The sequence below is a fragment of the Artemia sp. Qi Xiang Cuo genome, chromosome 4 (assembly GCF_049724085.1).
Source record: "Artemia sp. Qi Xiang Cuo chromosome 4, ASM4972408v1, whole genome shotgun sequence".
Lineage (NCBI taxonomy): Eukaryota > Metazoa > Arthropoda > Branchiopoda > Anostraca > Artemiidae > Artemia > Artemia sp. Qi Xiang Cuo.
Window position 1 is genome coordinate 40,983,663 of NC_142797.1, and position 24,396 is coordinate 41,008,058.

The 24,396-nt window shown below is 36.8% G+C and overlaps 1 protein-coding gene across 1 annotated transcript in view; it reads right to left on the reverse strand.

Annotated features, from left to right (window-relative positions):
* LOC148953113 (uncharacterized) overlaps positions 1 to 24,396 on the reverse strand; it is a 66,063-nt gene that overhangs the window by 40,435 nt on the left and 1,232 nt on the right. Inside the window, exons 2-3 of the mRNA XM_089087871.1 lie at positions 14,685 to 14,779; positions 6,593 to 6,714 (exon numbers count right to left, since the gene is read on the reverse strand). Coding sequence (XP_088943997.1) covers positions 6,593 to 6,714; positions 14,685 to 14,779 — 217 coding nt within the window. The remainder of the gene's footprint in view (positions 1 to 6,592; positions 6,715 to 14,684; positions 14,780 to 24,396) is intronic.

A 24,396-nucleotide genomic window follows, 5' to 3' on the forward strand; every position in this document is an offset into this window, starting at 1 on the left:
GATTTCTAGGGTTTTTCCATGGAGAATATTTCACCCAAAACACTTTTTTTCGGCGAAACTAACCAAAGACAGATACAACATTTCACGTTGGCAAGAAACACAATTTTTATATTGCAGTCATAATTTTGATTATTGTGTCCTTGAATTTTATTTCTTTTGAGATAGCAGCAACGTGCAACGGGTAAGCTCTTCAACAACCCCCGACGGGCAAGTTAATAATCGTACCCTAATGTTTCAGATACTTTGAAACTGAAAAATGCGATAATTATTTTGCATTTGGGAAAAATTTTCAACGGGGGAATTTTCCGGGGGGGGGGGAGTTTTCCACAGCGGAGGATTTTCCCCGGAGATTCCAAGGACTGTCGACATGGAAAGTAATTTTTAGAGATTTAAAGCAAAGAGCAAAACAAAAAAAAAACTATGAGAAAAGTAACCAGGATTGAGGGAGGGGAACAGCTAAAGCTATAGTTAAATTAACTCGACGAAGTTGAAAAATAGTATAACGTAAAACTCCAAACGCAAGAAACCATAATCTCAAGTTTCATCTGTAAATATGGACATTAGTGGATGCTTAATAAACTAAATTCAGCTGATTTTCACACATGTCAATCTATTTTGGACGTTCAAAAGTTTAAACTAGTCGAACCGTATAATTATAAAAAGCAATCAGCAAGGTTAGACGTACAAAATTGCTAGACTAAAAGATACTAGCGAACGTAATATGTCACAAAGATGTGAGATCGACCTCACACTAATTAGAAGTAGAAAATAATCTTTGCTTCAATTTGGCAAAGTTCATTGGCTTCAGTAGTCAGTGATCCAGGGACCGTTATCTTTCAAGGGGTGGCTCACATTCGCTGCAGTTGGTTTGAGGGTGGTTCTAGGGTAATCGGGGGCGCTGGTAACGAATATCGGGGTGCACAAGTTCGCATGCGTGTAGAATATGGTCACTGTAGCCTATAAAGTCAAATTTGGCCTACAACGACGTCATACCGATCTTGATTATATTTACATGGTAAAATAAACTGAAAATTTTATAAACTTGACATATTCTGAATCCTAAGAACAAGTACTTTCACTTGGTATTTTTAGTTTTTCCCCACAGCCTCTATTTTTATTTATTAACCCTTATTTAATTTTTAAAACAAGGTTTTTAAATATACTTTTTATTAGTTTTTTTGATTTTTCTGAAATTTTTGCTTACATAATTATATTTTTTTATGCTTTATTTGAATTCTGCTCGTTATTACAAACAAACCATGTACCTCTTTTTTAAAAATCTTAATCCTTGAGAAACTATTTATTTTTTCTAAACAACGTCATAGCTTTCAGAAATTAGCCTACAATGACCAGGTTTAAAAAAAAAAAAAAATTTTTAGCTTTTAAAAAAAGGAAAACTAATCAAACTGCACATCATTCGAACCATCAGAATGTCCTTTACACGTTGTTAATAAAAACAAATTCGAGACTTGAATCTGCAAGAATATACAAGTGTTTGAACAAGAGAAGTCCCCCCCCAAAAAAAGAAAATTTTCTGAATTGTGGCGTTTTACTCGAAATATTTTCAAGACAACCTATGATTTTTAGCTCACCAAACGATAGATCGCTCCCTTTTGAATCAAATCATGTATTTACATTCTATAGAACTAATATTTTTAACCAGAAAAAAAAAACGGATGCCTAGTTCTGCGATCACGCGCGCGAATTTGGTATATTTTTTATGCTTTATTTGAATTATGCTCGTCATTACGAGTCAACCCATGTGCCTCTTTTCCAAAAAATATTAATTCTTGAGCAACTATTTATTTTTTCTGTAGTATTGGATACAATCTGGCTTACGTAGGCTCATATACGAGTCTCAAGGTGGCAAAGCCGTGTGAACGTGTGGTGCAGAGGTGACTAAGGCTGATTTAAGATACTACTTTCTTTAAATCCCAGCATAGCAGGGGCCAACGATCCAATCGGTTAGATTGGGTTAACGGCCACAGATGTAGTAGACGGTAAATGTCATGATCAGCTGAAAGTAAGGTTTAGACGACTGCATTAGCAGTTTGATATCATAACAAATAAAAAATCAAATATTTAAAACTGAACATGAAATGGTGACTGCAATCTCTTTTTCTTCTTCATCTTCGTCTTGGGACTCGTTCTGATTCACATCGGAAAGTAGGCAGTTTTGGGGGTTAGCTCCACACTTGCATGCGCTGTCACAGAAACCTATTTTGGAGCATTTGTAGTGCAAGCTGCACTTCGTCTTGTCACTGTTGCAAAAAATAAGCAATGCTAGCCCATGCGGCATCGCAGAAACTTGGTCTGGCTTTAGTTCATGATCTTCAATTCTCCAGCCCATATCGGTAGCCTGAGGTAAATCAATACAGGGCTTGTGGCTTTGGATCCAAATCAGTGACTGGAAAATGCACCTTTTCAAATGAAGCAGAAACGAGATATCAGTTGGTGGTAAACGTCGCAAATCCTCCAATCTTTAGTACAAAAGTGCTCGAAGATCATTCAGACTATTGAAACTAGTCGCACTTCTGCCATACACTGTAACCACAAGCTGCTTACAGACGTTGACTAAACCATCACTTTGCGCAGATGGTGGCTTCTCTGCAAGGGCTAGAACTTCATCACTTAAAGACCCCAACAAAGTTCTCAAGACTTCGCAGCCCGAAAAAAGCAGATCTTTCTACTTCCATACAGAAAGCCTGTGGTGTCACATCCACTCAAGCTGTGGACAAGCGACAAGGCGTTGCAAAATGTTACTCCTAGTTTTTGTGCTGCCGTATGCATAGGTATGCAGTAGCACGGAAGCTTAACCCAGAGCTGCTTGAGTCCGAGACTAGCAAGATACCGGAAGTAGTATGCAGCTAGTAAGACGATATCAGTATCGTTGGCTTGAATTATCACAAGTGTGCTCTTTCGTCTTGCGGCAACTGCTGTGTGGTATAATACCCGAGTGTCTGCCTCCTCATGGCAAGACGAGATATCGTCATCAACAGAGCTTCCATGAGGCGTAACGGTAACAGCTCACTATGTCGACTCTCGAAACCTCCAGCGAGATGAACCATCAGACGGGTCGAAATTTTGTAGCCTACTCCCAAACCTCGAAAAGAACTATCAAGAGTCGACCTTTGGCTGAGCGACTACTGAGAATCCCGTCCCAGAGTGTTGCAACTTTGCTGGAGGAAGTGAACGGGCTGGAAATATTTCCTTTAGGATCTCCTCTTCTTTCTCGACAGCCTGATGCTTCTTTGAGGTTGAACGAGTAGTCATCATGGGTTCTATCGTGACTAAGACCGCCATACCTGTCACCAATCAAATGGACAAACTGAAAAGTTTTAGGTATGTTCCTAAGAATCCCATCGTAAACTCTTATTCCAAAATCTGCTAGCGTCTCATTTTGTTCTGGTTGATAACACCTTATGACACTCATAACATCAACTATATAGTCAGATCGAGGAGAGTCTTCAAAAAGCGTATGTGGAATAATTTTTGGTCATGACTACAAGCCAGACTGCTGCAGAATGTAGTTCAAGGCTGTTGACTTTGTACCAGTACATAGCTGAGGATCCCTACGACTTGATGATAATACTGCAAGTGAGGCCGGATATGGCTGTAGCTCGTACTTCAGCAGCTCACAGAGGGACGAAGTTTGTGTTGAATTTGCAAGACGCAGAGCTCGTTTAAGCAGCCCAGTTTCCCCAAAATATTTTTTCTGTGGCTCTTTCTTTTTTCCTTTTTTGGCAACAGGGGCGAAAGTTTGTAATATGCCAACTTTTACTTTCGTGGATGTCCCGTCGAGATATGAGCTCATGGCTTCGAAGCTAATGTCTCGGAAGTTCAGCACACTATTTGCTGTGGCTTCTGGAGCTCTATCCCCTGTCATAAAGTTGTACATCTCTGTTCTCGTCGTCTTGAAAAGGTTTCCCAGCAACTCTACCCAGTCCATAACACGATTTTTACCTTTTACTGTCAGATTTGTAAACGCAGTGGTATCTTCGTGATGCTTCATTGCCTCGTCATCCATATTCAGGTTTGCTTTCAGCGTTTTGGTGGCTGCTGCGAGAAAGGGGAGAGTAGCCAGATATCGATCCCTGGCATTTTCATTCGTTGTCGCACCAAAGACACCAGAAACTCTTCGATGACCTTTGATGTCCAGATTTACAGTCGACTCTAAAGCCAGATCGCATGCAATGCTGCAAAACGGCATGGTTGTTTTCCTAACAACAAAATTGTTACTTACAAACTCTCTGTGACCTTCTGGCGCTTTTTCAGGCAGGCGTATCATTTCTTATAGGTAGTTAAGCGCAACTGCGGCGTATTTATGGTTTCCGAGTGCGAAGAAAATCGGAATCATCTCTTTTGTGTCGTTTAAGTGTGATCCCTAGTCCGCAGCTCTTTCAGCATAAAGATAGTCTATTTCCGGTAAGGATAGGATCTAAATAGTTGATCCAGAGGCTATGATTCCGTATGGTAGATCTGGACTCGTTGTGCTTCGAGAAAAGCGGAGCAATGCTGTCCAATGCATCTCCTATCTGTTTACATGCTTCAGAACTAGTTGTACCAACATGGTCTGCCTCACGCAAGACAAACTGACACCCCCTAAAATCGTTGTTGCCGGAATCCTTGCCTTTAACTAGATCAGATAAACATCCCAAATCCTTTCCTTTTATGTCGTAGTTTTCAGTACTTCATGCAAAAGTCAGTGATCCAAGGCTCGCTATCTTTCAAAAAAAGAGAGGGAGTGGCTCACATCAACCACAGTAGGTTTGAGTATGGATGCCGGGGTAATCTAAGGTGCTTAAAACGAATATCGGGGTGCACATACTCGCACTAATGTAGAACTTGACGATTTTGCCTATAAAGGAGAAATTAGCCTTTTATGGCTAAGTACTTTGTGCAACTAAAACCCGATATGTAAGATGCTCGGCTTTTTTTTTATTGCTGTGGAAACCAAATTCGCTCATGCGATCGCAGAACGAGCCATCTGTTGTTGTTTTTTTCCTGGTTAAAAACATAAGTTGTATAGAATGTAAATAATTTATTTGATTCAAAAAAGAGCGATCTATCGTTTCGTGAAATAAAAATTATAGGCTGTTTTGAAAATATTTAGAGTAAAACGCCAATATTCAGAAAATTTTCTTTTTTCTGGGGGGGGGGGGATTTCCTGTTCAAACGCTTATGTATTCTTGCAGATTCAAGTCTCGACTTTGTTTTTATTAACAACATAAAAAGGACATTTAGACGGTTCGAATGATGTACAGTTCGATACGTTTTCATTTTTTTTAATAAAAAAAAAAAAAAAAAAAAAATCATATAATATTATTATAATAAAAAAAAAGGTCATTGTAGGCTGATTTCTATATATAGCTTTCAGATTGAAAGCTATGACGCTATTTAGAAAAAATAAGTAGTTGCCCAAGAATTAATATTCTTAGGAAAAAAGGCACAAATGTTGACTTGTAATGACGATCAAAATTAGAATCAAGCATAAAAAAATATAATTATGCAGGCGAAAGTAAAAACGAAAAAACTAAAAAAAAATACATGAAAAATCCCTTGTTTTCAAAATTAAAAAGGGATAAATTAAAGAAATAAAAGTTGTGGGGAAAACTAAAAACATCACATGAAATTATTTATTCTTGGAATTTAGAATGCGTCAATTTTATAAAGTTTTCAGTTTATTTTACCATGTAAAAAAAAATCAAGAGCGGTATGACGTCGTTATAGGCCAAATTTGACTTTATAGGCTAAAATGGCCATGTTCTACACGCGTGCGAACTTGTGCACCCCAATATTCGTTATAAGCATTCCCGATTACCCTGGAATCCATCCTCAAGCCAACTGCAGCTGATATGAGCCCCCCTTCCCTTTTTTTAACCATAGCGAGCCTTGGATCTCTGACTACAGTTACGACACCAGAAAAATGTTCTTGAACTCTATAGTCCGCCAAATTCTTGTCTCATTGTTGAGCTTCCTCGCAAATCCTTACATGATAGGTTTCAAAAACCCCAAGGACCTCTAATGATTATCTACTAAATAATTGACCGCATCTTTTCAGTATTCTTGTATTTCTTAGCTCATTTTATAAAACATTTCATTGAATTTCGACTCTTCTTTTTTTTGGCGATAGAGACTCAATTTTGGCAAGCATGCTTGTGAAAGCCTTTTTTCTCCAGATTGGAACATTATCAGTAAGAGGGGGCTCAGTTCTCAGCGTAAAAATGATGCTGGTTCAAAAGGATTTGCCCAAAAGGATTCAAATTTTACTTTTGGTCTTATATTTTTTGATGTTGAATTTAAGCTTTTTTTCATCTCCATCACACATTTTCTCATCAGTTTTTTCTTCGGATCAGAAACTCCTAACCATTTTGTTCTAAAAATCCATCCTTCCATTAAAATTGCAAAATTATGACATAAAAATAAATCTTTCTGAAATTATAACCCAGCCCCTCTCCCTAAGGACAAGAACTGTGTACACATACGGTTATCTTTCACTTAACGAGAAAAAGAACAAGGTCATGGCCTTATGTCCAACATGTAAATAGCGACCTTGACCTTCATAGCATTTTATCTGCATGTAAAGAGTTACCTGAGGAGCGCTACCAGTGGTTTGTCACCACTTTTCTCAAAAAAGTGTCGTATGAGGTCTATTTCCCATTTCCTCACATTTGACGAAACTATTGAGCATAGGACCTGGCATAAAACAGGAACCTGAAAAAAAATTGAAGTTAATACATTAACGTAAGCTTAAACAAAAATTTTAAGAAACTAACCTAGCAGAAATACAAACTGACACATACCCAATGTTCTATTGGGTTTGTGCGGGATCGTTGCTGCAATGTTCTCTATGTCTTTCCGGAGTAAAATATTGTTCATTATTTGTTTGTGGTCTTTTTGAAATAGTACATCATATTTATTTTTGATTGAATGTGTTATAAAGCAAAAGGCTATAGGGAGCTATTAATTTTCACTGATCGGTTTTAAGCCTGACACTTGCAAGTACGATAGAAGAAAAAGAACATATGGCTACATCATTTGAGGATTTAAGCGAAAAAAATCTGGAAAAATTCTTTTAAAAAGCTAAATGATATGACTTATACTTTGGTCTACAATATGTAAAATTACATTTGACAACAGTCATTTACCACCGTCTTTACCACCTCATATGAAGTAAATTTGCATCTGAAAATACGAAATGTGGGTAAAGATCCGCTACAGAAATACTTTTAATTTGCTAACTAATTTTGAAAAAAACAGTTTGAGATAGGTAATTGCGCTTAGGCAAACGATATAATAAACATCATCAGGCGTAATATGTTTCATGCGTACCCGCTCTCATCAGATTTAGAATCAATCGCCTCAACTTTAGCCAAGACACTAGTGTCTCTTAAAAATTTAGGGAATTGGAACACCTTAGTAGTATCCTTTTCAGACTAAAAGTTCTAATTTTAAATTGTGTGGTTTTCTTTCTCTCTCTCTTTTGAAACTTCTGAACATAAAGTAGAAATCTGACAGTTTTGACAACAAGCGTTACCAAGCGCGTGCCAAAGCGTCGTCTAAACAAACATAAATATCATATATGCGACGCGATATTTCATAAAACATTCTGGGATTCAAGTTTTCTTAGTTACACTGTTTATAGTTGCCACTAAACCTCATAGAGTTCAAGCTATGTTGACTCATCTGGAAATTCAAAAATTCTATCTTTCAGTTTTTAATTATGAATAAGCGGTTATCTAGCGAGGAAATTTTGTTCACTATTTTCAATCCAGCAGGGATTGCTGTTAAGAATGTAATATACAGCTTGGGATAGAAAAGGAAACCAGGTGAAGGAGTTTGTATTACAGACTCGCAACACTTGCAAGTTATGCTGCTAATCTAGAGTTTTACATAGTTGTCGTTCAAACTGAAACGCTTATCACAATGGCAAATCAGCTTGTTAACCTCTTCATAGAATTCTGCCGACTGAGATTTCAACTACTTTGTTTTGCGTGGAGGTGAGAAGGGTAGGGTTGGCACCAAAATTGTTGGCGCATGTATGTTCCCCCGCTCAGTAGGTATTAGAAAAGCAGAGGTCGCAGCGATCATTTTTCCAAGTATTTACAGTTTTTTGGTTTTCCATAAGAAATTTGTACCACCATTTCCTAAGCTTAAAAAAAAAAAAATCCAGACAAGAAAAGCAAAATTCGTCTTAATGACACAACCTGATGTGCATCAAATAGGAGCACGATCGCATAAACGGTTGCAACAATGCTAACAGTATCCCCAAATTTTAAGAGATCCCACCAAAAGAGAACTGCGTTTACCCAAATTTCCAAAATCGAACTTATTCCTAAAAAATCATCCAGCTTTCTGAAATTTCACCTAATTTACGGGGAGCTGGCCATAAAAACTAAACCTGTTTGTACAATTTTTTTAAACTGCAGCGTAATCCCAGAATAAAAATCTGACAACAATGACTCAAGCTTTATCACTTGGGTTCTTAAAAAAGTTTTGGAATTATACTGAAAACAATTCAAAGCCAATCACTTGACGTAAAAGTAAGTACATTACGTTAACCAAAATATAGAAGATATTCTAGCTATATTTGATTTGCAAAAAAAACCGGTAATTTTCTCAAATAAAAGGAAGTCTTGTCACTCCCATCAGATTCCCACTTTTTACATCAAAGATAAACCACAATACTTCGATATTTAAAAACTTTTAAGTCTTTAAGCAATGATACTGCTGCACAGGTCTATTACCAAAGCCTTCTAGCACGGGTATTCTATTACCGAACCTACTGAAAATCATTGAAGTAGAGTCGTTTGTGATACCATACTTTCGTCTTCTTCTTTACAATTATATCTTCCATTGTTTTTTCCCCTTAATTTCTTAATATTCTTAGTGTCGTTCTTGACACAATATTGGTAAAAATGACCTGGTCTTTCCTCGGTTATTTAATGATTGTGTTAGTTTATTTTGGGCTTTGCTAGATATTTCAAAATGCCATAAGGAAATCCCTAGTCAAATTGGATTTCTGTTACACTGCCAGTTAAGAAATATATCTTTTTTTTGTTTTTCTAAAAATCAATTCCCGTGCTTTTCTGTAGATCTTGGGTCTTATTTTGTGCAGTACTACTGAATGTGTGTTTTCTTTTTGTGATGATATAATAACATGTTTATTTAGTTGACTGTTACATTAGAGTTTTGTTTTATATGAGTCTTTTATTTTGTAACATTTTTGTATGACTATTATGTGTTGAACGTTACAAGCTACAAAGACTTTGGAAGTTTTCTTTTTTTAACTGAATACTAATTACACTACTTATTCTGATCGCCTAAGAGAAAAGTTAACTTACTTTTAAAAATAAATCGTTATTAAACTACTTTGAAAGGAGCTTGGTGGCTTTAAAACTAAGCGTTATATCCAGACTACAGGTACACACACACACATATATATATATATATATATATATATATATATATATATATATATATATATATATATATATATATATATATATATATATATATAGAACCGGCACTCGGCACGTGGCAAGCTTCTATTTATGGATGATCATTGTCGCTTATCTTCTAAACGCAGACGATTTGAGCCTTTTCTAGACGTCATGACGTCCAAATAGAACTTAAATTAGAAGAAGTGCCTTTATTATTATTTATTGGAAAACCCGTCATACAAAAAAGGAAAAGACGGAGCAATAAGCAAAAAAAAGAAGCAATACACATAAACTTAGAAGTTATACATGTGGTTTGCAGTGACGAACGGTGGATCTAAGCTCTAAATCAGCTTTTAGAACAAATTACAGAAAACGATAAAGAAAGACACAATTATACGCTGCTCTGTAGGTACGCGACATGTTTCTTTTCTTTTTTTTTAGGCTACTAAATACTGAAAAAACATAAATAATATGAACATCATTGCATCAAGCCATAATTGGTAAAAAAAAAAAAAAAAAAAAAAAAAAAAAAAAACAACCAAACAATCAAAAGTGAATTAAAAAAGATATACATTAGATAATCATATTAACTAGTTTAAATATTACAATAAACGGTAAAAACAGTTAAACGACACTTGCGCCCGCTGGTCTTGAACTCAGATCACTCTCAACAAATGATTCATTTATTCCGATATACATAAATAACAGAAACAAGGAAAATATTAAATCACGGATCTTTTTACAACGTTACTTAAAGCAATATGCTTAAAATAACCGATAATTAATTAAAAACTCTATTATTATTAATATACTCAATATATTATCAAAAAAAAAAAAAAAAAAAAAATTGACAGAGAAATTTAGAATAACCAGTGTCACTTAAATTGAACCCGTGCAAAAAGATAATAAATAATAGATCAGTGTAAAAACTGCAGCAATTACGCTAAGCAGGAAAACAAACACTTAAAAAAAAAAAAATAAAACACAACAAATATAACTTAAATTCTAGACCAGTATTTACAACCCGGGTTTAATTAACGTCATTAAGCGCGAATTATAGGCCTGAATTTGCTTTCTCACAGCTATAATGGGCTCAGAAATGCCGAATTTTCTAATCAGATAGGAATTGCGCGTCCAAGAGGGAAAACGTAAAAGATATTTTGTGAACCGGAAGAAAACTGAACGAATTTTTGACTTGTCAGAATTTGTGAGCATTTTCCAAAACGGCGATATGTACAAATAATGTGGTAGAGCGACAGAGTTAAAAAGTTTCAAGACAAAATGGCGGCTGAACCGTAACTTATTAGTTACAAAAAAAACATAAAATAACCCAACTTTACGCTCAATGTGAGCAATTAATAGTTGTCGCGTGTGCATTACTGATGAAACAATGGGAAGACCGAGGTAGGTGATATGATCTACTGGCTTAATCTTGCTATTTCCCAGAGGAATATCCCTAGGCGACGCTTGCTTCCAATTGAAGAATACAACTTGGGACTTTTCAGCATTGAACTGAAGACCTAGTTTTGCATACTCAGATTGTAGCGTTGCGAAAATCTCGGTTATGCGCTGGATAGTGTGGCTGAAATTAAGAATGTCATCTGCATAAGATACAAGAGATAAATCAAGAACGGTAAAGATGAAGTATGTGGGAACAGCTGACTGTGCATCAAGAACTCCATTATTGAAGAGTGAAGGGGAAGAAACAACACCTTGACGGGTTCCTCTTTCAACATTGACAAACATATTAGGGGTTGGTGCATAGACTTGAGAGCCATCAACTTTAGCTAATGGGTGAAGTATTAGGCAAACTTTAAGACGATAATACATGTCTCGAAGGGCTCTGATAAATGAGGGGCTCACTCCACGTTTTGCTGCATGGAGTAGCATAGCGGCGTGAATGAGAGAGTCGAACGCTTTACGAACATCATGCCCAGCCAACACAAGAGTTTCACCTGATGCATCAGCATCGATCAATGCGTTCGCGACAACCGACAAAGCGTGGGCACAACCGACACGTGACTGGAATCCAAATTGGTTATGTGGAACATAGCATTTTGTGTTCAGTTGGTCAATGAACAGAAGTTCAAAAACCTTACAGGAGGTAGTAGCCACTGTTATAGGGCGGAAGGACGAGCACTGGGTTGCGAGTTTACCTTTCTTTGGAATTGGAGTGAGATCTCCGATTGAGAAAGAAGACGGTACAACTCCTTGGGTAACAATCATCTGCATCAAAAGAGCAATATGCTTTACCAGCAGCTCGCTTCCATGCAGAATGTGAAGAGCGCTTATTTTATCGATGCCAGAAGATTTCTTACGCTTTAGGCGTTGGATTGCTCGCAGTACAGAATCAACTAAAACAACAAAATTGTCGGTTGGACACCTAGACAGATATTTATCAAGCTTATCTTCATATTCGGACTGTAGGGCGGCATCTGGTGGGGAGAATTCAGCAGAGAAGTATGAATTCCATTCGGAATCAGGAATAACTTGAGCAGATAGGTGGGCCCTAGGATGATCTCTTGATACATTTCTTCAGAAGGAAGGTTGGGACAGAGAAGCTTGCTGGGATGTCTCTTCAACTATCTGGTTCATGTGGATGCATAGTTCTCTTGAAAACTTGCTTTTGGTAGAAAGATGAATGTCAGAAACCCAGTCAGAGCAAAGATGGTCACATTGGAGGCACAAGTGGTACCAAAATTTGGATTTTCTCCTAGCTTCAACTAGGCTCGGGTTACTGCACCAGTGCTTTGTGACACCCCAACGTATACGTTTAAGAGGTATACCGGCTTTTTCTGCGCATCGCAGAGCATGGTAAATTTGTGCAAGATAGATATCTAGCAACACCCGTATTTCATTTGCATCAACTTGGGGATTATCCTTGAGCACCTGGAACGGAACATGAATTTTATGTAGGACACAATTAGTAACTGCAGCAAAAAGGTCATCTTGGATATTTTCCCAATCCCTGTAAAATTGGACGTGGGGCTGATGTGACTGTGTGGTGGGAGTAGACTGAGAAGAGGAACAATAAATAGATACAGATATTGGAAGGTGGTCTGATAATTGGAAATCATTAACGACGTGAACAGGAGACAATTGGATGTTTATAGAAGAAACTACATGGTCAAGGTTCGAAACGTGACTCGAATAGTTTGTGTAAGTATAACCAAAATCTTTCGGCAATATCATGAGCCAATCCTCAAAAATACCAGACAAAATAGAAGTACGCAATAACGAGGCGTGAGTTAAATTACAGTTAAAATCTCCTATAATAATACAACACTTACCTAACAGACAAATCTTTGAAAGGCAAGACCCTAGTCTCTCACACGCAGAAGTAAATAAAAATTCCGATCGGTCATTGCGATACTCTGTTGGGAGATAGACGTTTGCAATAACATACTCCTTTACACGGACAGCAAGAAAAAAAATTACATTAATAAAATCTAATCGACCGGCACGAGGTTCTAACAAGCAACACAATACCACCAGAAGGGCGAACACTGGAAGCAGATTGCTTAGCGGGCACCGAATAGCTACTAAAATTATTGTCAATTTTCAGAAGGCCTAACTATGACTTGTCAAAAAATGCTCTTGCAAGCACAATACGTCACAATTCGAAAGCAAACATTTTATCACGGGAATTTTGACTAAAAGTCCACCATTAATATTCCACGAAAGTACAGCTTGCGTAGTAGTAGACACATCCATGTCATACCATGGGCTTTGCTAGTTGACTGTTGTTATTAGGACACTTTACACTGTAACAAGTGTAAAGTGACCTTTGTAAAATTACATTTTTTTTTATTGGACCTTTAACTTTTGCCTTAGCTTGTCGTTTGTCATTATGACATATCATCAAGACATATCGCCGAACCTTTGTTTCTTTTAATTGTTTGGGTGGTGGGACAAAAACTTCTTTTTCTTCCAACTACTTGTCTAGTCCGGCAGGTTTTGGTTAAGCATTAGGTATGGCAGGCATTGATAACCTTACCCATGTCCAAATCCAACACCTAATAACCATTGCTTTCATTTTCAATCTGTTTGGTTCGTTTTACCTCGGCTTGTCTTTCGTCATTATTAAAGGAAATACATATCGCCGAACCTTTTTTTTTAATAAAGATATGGTAGGCATTGATTACCTTATCCATGTCAAAATCCCAAACCCAATCATCGATGCTTTCATTTTCAATTTTGACACGTAGATTCTCGCTGTCCAGGTTGATTTTCATTGACTCGCTCACATGTTTGGTGTCGCATGTCTTCTAACCGTGCGTGTCTTTGCTTTTCATTTTCATTTTTGACTTGTTCAAATACTCAGTGTCGCATGTCTTTTAACCGCGTGTGTCTTTGCTCTTCATTTCACTTTCGAAATGCCGTCGCTGTTCTTCTAACCGCGTGTGTATTTGCTCTTCATTTTCATTTTTGACATGCCGCCGATGTTCTTCTAGCCACGTGTGTATTTGCTCTTCATTTTCATTTTTGACTCGCTCACATGTCTTCTATCCGCGTGTGTCTTTGCTCTTCATTTCATTTTTGACACGCCACCGCTTTTCTTCTAACCTCGTGTGTCTTTGTTCTTCATTTTCATGTTTGACTCGCTCACTTGAACGATGTCGCATGTCTTCTAACCGCGTATGTCTTTTCTCTTCATTTCATTTTTGACACGCTCTAATTGTCGTTTTTGCATATCTTCCAACCGCCCGTCTCTTTGCTCTTCATTTTCATTTTTGACACGTTTTTGGATTTTGATTACTTTAGACAATTTAGCAATGGCCTTTGCTTTAGCTGCTCGTATTGGCATTGTCGCAATTGATGGTCCAGGTGTCCATTTTCATATCTTATCAGGTTTGATAATTCAGGTGTTGGTTCCAAAGAATCATCATGTATAGTAACTGCAACTGCAAATTTTCGTCTTTCGGCCTTCCAACAGACATTATATTATATAAATAATTGAAGCGTTGGAAACCCAACAATCTTATTTATGCTATGCATGACATCATATAAGAAAATTCTTATTTGATGTCATAAGAAATGCTTATTTGATGTACTAACATAGTATATGAGGTCATTTGTAAAAGCCAAAATTAAGGCTCTTAACGATTTTTCTCAGACTTCTGACCTATCTAGATCGTTTTGAAGATAGTATACATATATATATATATATATATATATATATATATATATATATATATATATATATATATATTAAAAACTAGAAATACAAGAATTACTTACGATTTCTTTATCACGTAGATGTAAAATCAAGAACTTCCTATACTTTGCGAGCTCAGATTTTACATTATCAGACAGGAGATTACATTGGAACAATACTGAAAAGAGAAATAGGTTTTAGCTTATTGAAAAAACAGAAAAAAAAAATAGCTTTAGCTGCTGCTACTATAGACTCGTTGCAGCGTCCATGCCGCTCGAAACTGACACACTTGTGAACGCTCATCATCCGTCCTACATTCAACTTTTCATCTTTTAAGCCCGATCAAGTAATGAGTATATTTGATCTTGTTTCGTAAAAGTACTTAAAGTAAGCATTCAGTAATTACTAAATTTATGGCAACAAAATGTCCAGTGTATAGGCCATCTGATACTTGAAGCCATCACAAAGCAAAAATACCTAAACGTGATAAAGCTGTCACAAGAAAAACAAAATACCTAAACATGAGGGTGCTTATATTCTTGTCAACAGAACACGTAAAAGAAGAATTAGTTCAATGTAAACCAATCTTGATGAGATTTCCCAACACTGTCCCAGTTTTACTTTTCGGACCTTCAAAGTCGATTTGACTGATGCAGCAGGGGGGATAACCTAAATTCTAGTCATCGGGGTATTAACCAAAAAGGACTGTATTTATAGAAAGTGACCTTACTTACTTGTACTTGTAGCAGGACTCAAGTGTCTCAGCTCTTCCTGGCGTCCAGTAGCTTCGTCATTGTGGTAAGCCAAGAGTCTGGGTCGTTCGTGAGTGGCTCAATCGATTCAAACCAAGGTTTATCCCATCTTCGTCCACACTTCTTGAAGCCACCGAATGGGTCTATGTCTATCTTGATGCAGGCGAGCCACGTTTTCAACAGTCCTCCATGTCGCTGTTTCCATCCCGGCAAAGGCGTACATCTGAGGGCTTTATTGACGAAGGTGTGCTGTAGGCAGCAAAGAGCATGACCGAACCATCGGAGTCTTCTTTGTTTGATTATAGTGGCCAAACCATAAGGTCGATGGCAAATTTTGTGGAGTTCATCATTGCTAACTCGACCACGGAGTTTGATACCAATGATTCTCCTTAGACATGAATGGTCGAATGCGTTGAGGGCTTATATGTTGGTTGCTTTCGGAGCCCTTTTCTCACAGACGTAGAGTAGGACAGACCGAACGAGGGCCTGATATATCCTTACTCTTGTCTTAAAAAAGACTTTTTTTCTGGTTCCATAGAAAGTGGTCTAGCTGGGTGAAGACTTCAGTTGCTGAAGTGATTCTCGAAGCAATTCGGGGTCTGCAACTGAAACAACCTCTATGGAAGGGAGGTTGGCCATCAAATCCTCTTTATGTTAGTCCAATTAACAAATAGATTGACAGAATTCATTTAATATATCCTTTCTTGCAGCTACAGCTACCATCTAGGATATCAATACCTGACAAAACCTCAACGAGGGCACGGCTACATTTTCGTCCCCAGCATCCATAAAAACGGTCTATCACATCTCAATAAAATTGGGTTGCGATTACCAGTCAGAAATTTTGTTGAGCCTTTAGAGGGTTGGAGTCCCAAAACTAAGATGAGCAGGAATAACGTCATATAATAATTCAAACCTGAAGTCATCCGAATTTGATATAAAAGAAAAAACAAGACTCAAAACAAACATAATTTAAAATAATTACTCACACCAACCATGAACATAGCACGCACTGCAATAGATGAATAAATGAAACCTAAAACAAAAATAAGCGAACAAAAATTAGAACAACCAGTAGTAGGGCTACTGCACCCCAGCCTGCTAAAGGCCAGAGTGTCTTTTGCCTTTTACTTAAAACGATTTGTATTTCGCGCTGCGTGTTTTTTTTATTAATCATGACATAAACAACAACACAGCAAAAAAAAAAACAACAAACGACAAGGCTAATCAAGGTTTACAAGTAAGTGTTTCTCACCCCGCCCCCCCCCCCAAATCAGACCCTGTAAGAGGATTGAGTTTTGTTTACGTTTCATTGAAAACGGCATGCATTTGGACAGTGATGTTGTTATCTATGCAAAAAAAAAACAACATAATAGTAAATATTACTGAAAAGCTCTAATGAAAGAAAATCTACTATTTCCTAATTACAAAGAAAACATTAAAATATATTTGCTTTCTGTAAAGCACAAATTGCCTTTAAAAGGTTTAGGGGTCGGTAGCGCTAATTCTGTTTGGAGTAATATATGCGCGTTTTAAGTTTAACTTGGTTATTCATTTTAATATCTGTTCACTTTTGGATTTATTTTATTCATCTATAACAGTATCTATTATCTTTATGTTTCATGCATTTATTCCTTGTAATTGCTGTTCGTTTTGGGTTTCATTTATTCATTGATAGCAATTTCTCTTCATTTCAAGTTTGAATTATTATATGACAATGCTTTTCAAAACTAACTTCTGCTCGTTTTAACTGACATAGCTTCATGATTCGCTAATATCAGGAATATTTGTCAATTTTTTTTTATTAAGAATTTAAATGTTAGATTATAATTTGAAACGTGGATTAAATTTGAATATTCAGTCAAAGTTTTCGACCAGAAGTAGTTCTGTGCAAAAAAATTGAAAAAAAGTTCTGTTTGTTGTCTTGAAAAAAGGATGTCACTTCTTTCCAATCATTACAAAGAGATTTTTTTCCTCATTTTTAACCTTAATTGATGTTCCATTGCTCCTGAATTATCAATCGCGGTGTCTACACGATAAAGCAGACCAGCTTTAAAAAAATTCAAATTTTCGCGTTAAAAATCGATACAACCACATTTTCTTCCACAATTTACTGTCTTCATTAACGTTCTATACTACTACTACTACTAAAAACTCACCGCAGCACCAAGCCGCCTGAGGCCAACACAGATACACACGCTCCTTCTCCATCCCAATCTATTCAGAGCCTCCCTTTTTACACCCTCCCACGAAGTTCCCATTTCCTTTAAACCTTTTTTATGACATCCTCCCACCCCAGACGAGCACGACCTGCCCTTAAGCAATTTCTCTGGAAAACATCTAGCAAATCTTCATCCGCTCTTCGGAGCACCCATGCTTTAGACCCATATTTGACCATTGTCATTACTATAGCTTCTAATATTCTAATCTTGGTTTGCAGACTTATCTTCCTATTCTTCAAATTTTTTTTGACTTTGAAAAACACCCTGAGCCTTGGCTATTCTACTTTTAACATCTTCCCTGCTCCCACCATCTTTACTAATAATACTACCATGGTAAGTGAATCTGCCAACCTGATCACTTTTCATTACCCAACGTCACCTTTTGATCTTCACTTATTTCTAGCCTTAGTGACTTAGTCTTCATAACTTTACTTTTCAAACCTATTCTAGCACCCTGAACTTGCAAAACCTCTAAACGTTCATTCATATTGCTCACACTTTCATCTAGGATGCTTAAATCACCAGCATAATCTATGTCCAAGAGACTTTTTCCTCCCCTTTTGATTCCGTGGTCTCCCATTGCCTTTCCTGTGCTCCTTTAAACAAAGTCCATCAAAATAATCCATATAAAGGGGGATAGAACACAACCCTGCTTAACGAAAACCAGCTGCTAACCTCATTTCCTACCTTAACCGTAGCAGTGTTACTCTCGTACATAGCACTAATCACTTTAATGTATTTGTCTGATATACCATACAAGGATAAACCTTTACTAAAGCTCTTCTGTCAACAGAATCGAACGCTTGCTCATAATCTATAAAACTGACAACCAAAGGTGTTTGATAACTCAGGCACTTCTCTATTATTAACCTAAGAGTGAAAATTTGGTCGACACATCCTCTACCTTTTCTAAAACCGCAATGTTCTTCTCTTAAAACTTTGTCTACGGCATCTCTCAGTCTAAAAAGTATCATATTACTAAGTAATTTGCTGCCTACAGAAAACAGACTAATGCCTCGATAATTACTATACTCACTTTTATCACCTTTCTTATAAAGTGGCTTAATTAAGGTTCTCCTTAAATCGTTAGGTACTTCCTTTTTTTCAAAAATCATATTCATAATCTTCAGTAGCTTATTTCTAACCTCAGAGCCACCATATTTAAGAAACTCATTTACCACCCTATCAGCACCCGGAACCTTATTATTTTTTAATCTTTTTACTACTGTCGCTAATTCTTCCTAACAAAAAAAAAATCTTCATTCACATCCAAGGTATTACAAACTTTTTCGTTTTCCTCTATATCTTTTCCTGCAACACTATCTCGGTTTAGCAAATTCTCAAAATATTCTGCCCATCTCTCTTTAATTATTTCCTTATCGCTAATTGTGTCCCCGTTCCTATCTTTATCTGGACCAAGTCCGGATTGACTACTCCCTCTCAATTTATTAACATGCCAGTACAGTATTTTACTATCATGGCATTTAGCTGCATCTGCCAGATCCACGGCAATTTTATCTATGACTTCCACTTTACACCTCCTTATTTCATAAATGCTTTCTCCACTTTCTTTACATTCCTTTTGTTTTCATATTATCTGTCACTCAGATAATTCTTGTACAAGTCCTTTCTCCTTTTTATTAAACATAAAGGTGTTTCACTAATATTCTTAGCTCCAGTCCTAGCTTTCTTTCCTAAGACACCTTCAGCAACTTCACAAATTATTTTTCTAAAATTATTCCAACCATCTTCCATATTATCAAATTTTAAACTCTGAAGTTTAGTATTCGACTGTTCCTGGAAAGTTTCTCTGAAATTCTCATCCTGGAGTCTACCAGCATCACAACATCCCGGGAAGTAGTTACCCTTCCGAAATTTCAGCTTTAAATTAACCTTTGACACTACTAGATGGTGATCTTTACTTTTAACATCAATAACACCACTCCTATATACCCTAGTATCTTGTATTGATCCTGCTAGTCTTCGGTTTACTATAACATAATCAATAAGGTTTGTTGTCTTACCATTACGTGAATACCATCTTAACTTATGATCCATTTTATGACAAACACCGTATTGGTTGTTGTAACTAGATTGTTATACCTACAAATTGCAAAAGTCTGTATCATTACTGTTTTCTTTTCCTACACCAAATTTACCTAGGCTAGGATATCATCTATCCCTACTTCTACCGACCTGGGAGTTAAAATCTCCTAGTAAAAACATCATATTTCTACCTGGGACCCAGTCTATTTGCTCCTGTAACTGTAAGTAAAATTCATCTGAGTCGCTAATTCATCCAAATTCACAAATTCATCCGTCAGGCAGTTCTACAGAAGCATATACTACTATAACTGATACCCTGAACTTTTTGTCATAAAATGAGCAATTAGTATTCTATTATTAATACCTTCTCAGCCTAAACAAGACTTAGCAGCTTCCTTGTTCATCATGAGCCCTACTCCCTGTCTATGTACCCCATCCTTCCTGCCTGAGTAAACAAATTCTATATCACCTAATTTCATGCTTCCTACTCCTGGGATATGAGCTTCTGAAACTCCTAACAAACTTATAGTTCTATACTAAACTTATAAATTCCAATCCTTCATTTTACCTTTATTCACAAGCTGCTATTTCACAAAAAAAACATTTGATAATACCATACCCTTCAAGCGATTACCGTAAAAAAAAACAAAAAAACTTTACACAAAATAATTTCCTCTGTATGAATACCCATCCAATGTCTGATGCTTTTATTTAGCCACCCTTTCATCGTTGCTTTGAAAGGGCCTCTTATAATTTAGTGTTTTTTTAAGGTCACACATAGTGTCTTTTGATTTACCTCACTATGTAACTATACGTAGATTATAAGCCTCATAGGATTTAAGCGCAAAAACATTTTGGTAGATTGGACACATAGAACTGTTTACTCTATTCTTTCCCATCCATTTACCAATTTGAATTCCTCTTGTCTTACCTTTCCGCCTTCCCCCCCCCCCCCCCAGCAGTTTCTGGAAGTTTCAATCGGATCCCCCGAGCTATTCTCAAGATACTGTAGGTAATTTGGAAAATAGGATGTGAATAAAGTATTTTTCTTTAATCAGGTGCTTGTGTCTTTTCTGGAGTATACCTTTGAGTAACTCCAGGAATCTTGGTCTAGTAAACAATCCGTTAAGAGCTGATTGAACAACCAAGACGAAACATGGCCACCTTTCTGCTAAAACCTATAGTTTAGCTATAAACATATAACCTATAGTTTAAAACAAGTATATTATTGTTTTATTTTGGTAAGATGTAGCCGTTTAAATGACTGAAAATGTGATCTGCATGATGGATTTTCCTTTTCTTTGTAACAGGTAATGCGCCTAATTATGCCATAAGGCATTTGCATTTTCGTTGATTAACAGTGTTATGTCTTGTTGTAAATAAAAAGTTACTCTACTCTATAGGGACATTGCCATAGCCATGGGGCTGTGGGGTCATGTTGACCACAAAGCCAAACTTATCAGACATATCAACTTTTCTGAACGGAGCAACTATCTCAAAAACCTTAATCCAATATTACGAGGGTGATGGGGAAAGGGAAAGCGAGGGATGTTCGTTGCCCTTTAATCACTATCAACCCTAAAAAAAAGGCAGTAGAACTTTCAATTCCAATTGAATAGGCCCCCTCCCCTTTTTCTACGACCATCTCTCCCATACGAAGTGGCTGAATAAAAAAAGATATTATGGTAGTAGAAGTGACCCTATAACTCCCGTACCCACACCAAATATGGGCATAGAGTCATTAGGGAGAACACGTGGTTAATGGGGTCAATGACCTCTTTTTCCAAGGTCGATTTATTTGATGTTTCTATGTGTAATAACTCCGGAACGAAGGTTACACATGCGCATTGAATTCTAACGGGAACAATGTTATTGATCTAGGACTCGTGGGGGAAGTTAATTTCAGATAACTTGATTGCTTAATCGGTCAATGACATAAATTTCAAAGTCAACAACAACAACAACGACCTTGACATTCGCTGAGAGCGTGCACTTACAACAACAACAACATCGACCGTGGAACACCTGTGCTGTCGACCTCAATTCCCCTATCGTGAATCAATAATTCCCCTTAGAAAAAACAAATTAATTCCCCTTTCTTGACAGATCAATCAACCAATGACATCATCTGTCAGACTTTAAAAATTTTAGCCTAGAAACTATTCTCAAGGAGTAGATCCAAGTCATTAATGTCTTTGCCTCGGAAACAACTCTTTTGGTCGAACTCCAAAGGATATTAATAGCCAAAGGCCATGGAAACAATTCCCCAAGAAACATCTTAGCGATGAATTGTTTCAGCGCGGGAATCAGGTTTCTTATTAATTTGAAATGCATTAGCGCAGAGATGCCAAAAACAAAAGGAACACTCTGAATTACGTTTAGGGATTATTTGGGCGAAACTGTTTTAGAAAGGTTATTGAAATATTTCGGCTAAACAGTTAGAGTCATTTTAAAAGATGATTTTTGAAGAGATTTTATAAGAGAATTTAATTGTGAAACTCTGTGGTCGTTATAATACACAAGTTTCATTTGAACAGTGTTGTGAGGTCCTCTAACCCAACCCCAAAGGGTTCCAATCCTCCTACCCCAACCCCGAAGGAAGCCCCCGGTCCTCAAAGGCCCCCCACGCGCCCCAAGGGCCACCGGCGCCCCCAAAGGACCACCCAGCCCCCCCAAGGCCATCCCCGGGCCCCCCAAAGGCCCATCGAGCTCCCAAAGGACCAACGGGGTCCCAAAGACCCTCCACCGGGCCACAAATGTTCCCCAGGCCCCCAACTGCCCCCCAGACCCCCAAAGGCCCTCCCTGTGCCCCAAAGGCCCTCTCCCGGTCCCCATACATGCACATAAAAACTTACACACACACAAAAACTTACACACACACACGAAAACTGACACACACACACAAAAACTTACACACACACAGACACACGAAAAGTAACACACACACGCCAAAACATACACACACACACACACAAAAACATACACACACACACACATAAACATACATAGGCACACAATAACTTACATTCACACAAAAACTTACATCCACACAAAAACTTAAACACACACACACAAAACTTACACACACACACACACACACACGAAAACAAACACACACACCCAAAAACTCACACACACACAAAAACAAAAACAAACACACACAAAAAAACTAAAACACACTCACAAAAACTTACACACACACACACAAAAACTTACACACACACACAAATCAAAACTAACACATGAACACACACGCCAAAACTTACACACACACACAAAAACTTACACACACACACACACAAAAAATTACACATGCACACGAAAACTTACATGCACACACAAACTTAAACACACACACACACACAAAAAACTTACACACACAAAAACTTACATGCACACAAAAACTTACATGCACACAAAAACTTACACACACACAAAAACTTACACACAAGCACAAAAACTTACACACACACAAAAACTTACACACACACACACATGAAAACTTACACACACACGTAAAAACTCACACACACACGCGCCAAAACTTACACACACACAAACACACAAACTAAAAAAAAAACACACACAAACAAAAAAACTTACACATGCACACGAAAACTTACATGCACGCAAATACTTACATGAACACAAACACTTACACACACACACACACACACACACATAACCAAAACTAAACCAACCAGACTAAACCAAAGATATGATGAAATAATAGCGAATAATTGTTCAAACTTAAATTTTCTGAATTACGGGAATAGTTTATTTTCGAACCATTATATCTACCAAAGGTTCAATACCTGAGTTAAACTAAGAGGTTTCAATTTCATGAAAAAATTACATTTTGAAAACATTTGACAATTTACCAAATTTAAAGTTTTGTTTAGTTTCAAAATATTTTCTCTCACTCAACATCTTTTGGTCCTTAACAAAAAATGGTAAAGAAAACTACCTCCTACAGTTTATGGATTTTTAATTATTAAAGAGGTTATTATTTCATTAAAATATACATTTTTAATTTTTTTATTTTTGTGGTTTTTATATGTATCTTGTCCTTTTGGTGTAAATTGCAGCTTATGTCTTATCGCAAAATCACTTTTTCAAGTTTTTTAATAATTAATGGATATAAAGTATAACCATGTGAATGTAATTTCGTAGTATTTTCCTTATTTTTGTTGGAAAAAACACTGAAAAACCATATGAAAAAATATATTTATTTGTCTTTCCCTGACAACTCCGTTTTCGTTTCAAATCCTGACCCGCCTAATTAAAGGATATGAATTAGAACCATGGGAACGTAATTTCGTCGCATTTTGCTTATTTTCTATAGAAAAAACTTAGAAAAAACATATTAAGATATTTATTTATGAGTCTTTTACTGAAAATTCCTTTTTCGTACCCAGTCTGGACCCCCCAACTTGAATAAAATGAATTATAACGAAGTGAGAGTAATTCCATCATGTTTTGCATTTCAAACAAGAGGACACCTTTCAACTAAAAGTAAATATCTACAATAGTACAAAGTCCTGAACAACATAATTAAAGGATATTAATTAGAACCATGGGAAAGTATTTTCATCGTATTTTGCATTTCCCACAAGAGGAACACTTTTCGAGTAAAAGTAAAGAGCTACCAGACTAAACCAAAGATATGATGTAATAATAACGAACAATTGTCTAAACTTACATTTTTTTAATCTCTCTGAGACAAACTTTTACAGTGTTGAAAAATAGTGAAAACGAAAAAACATGGGAAGAAA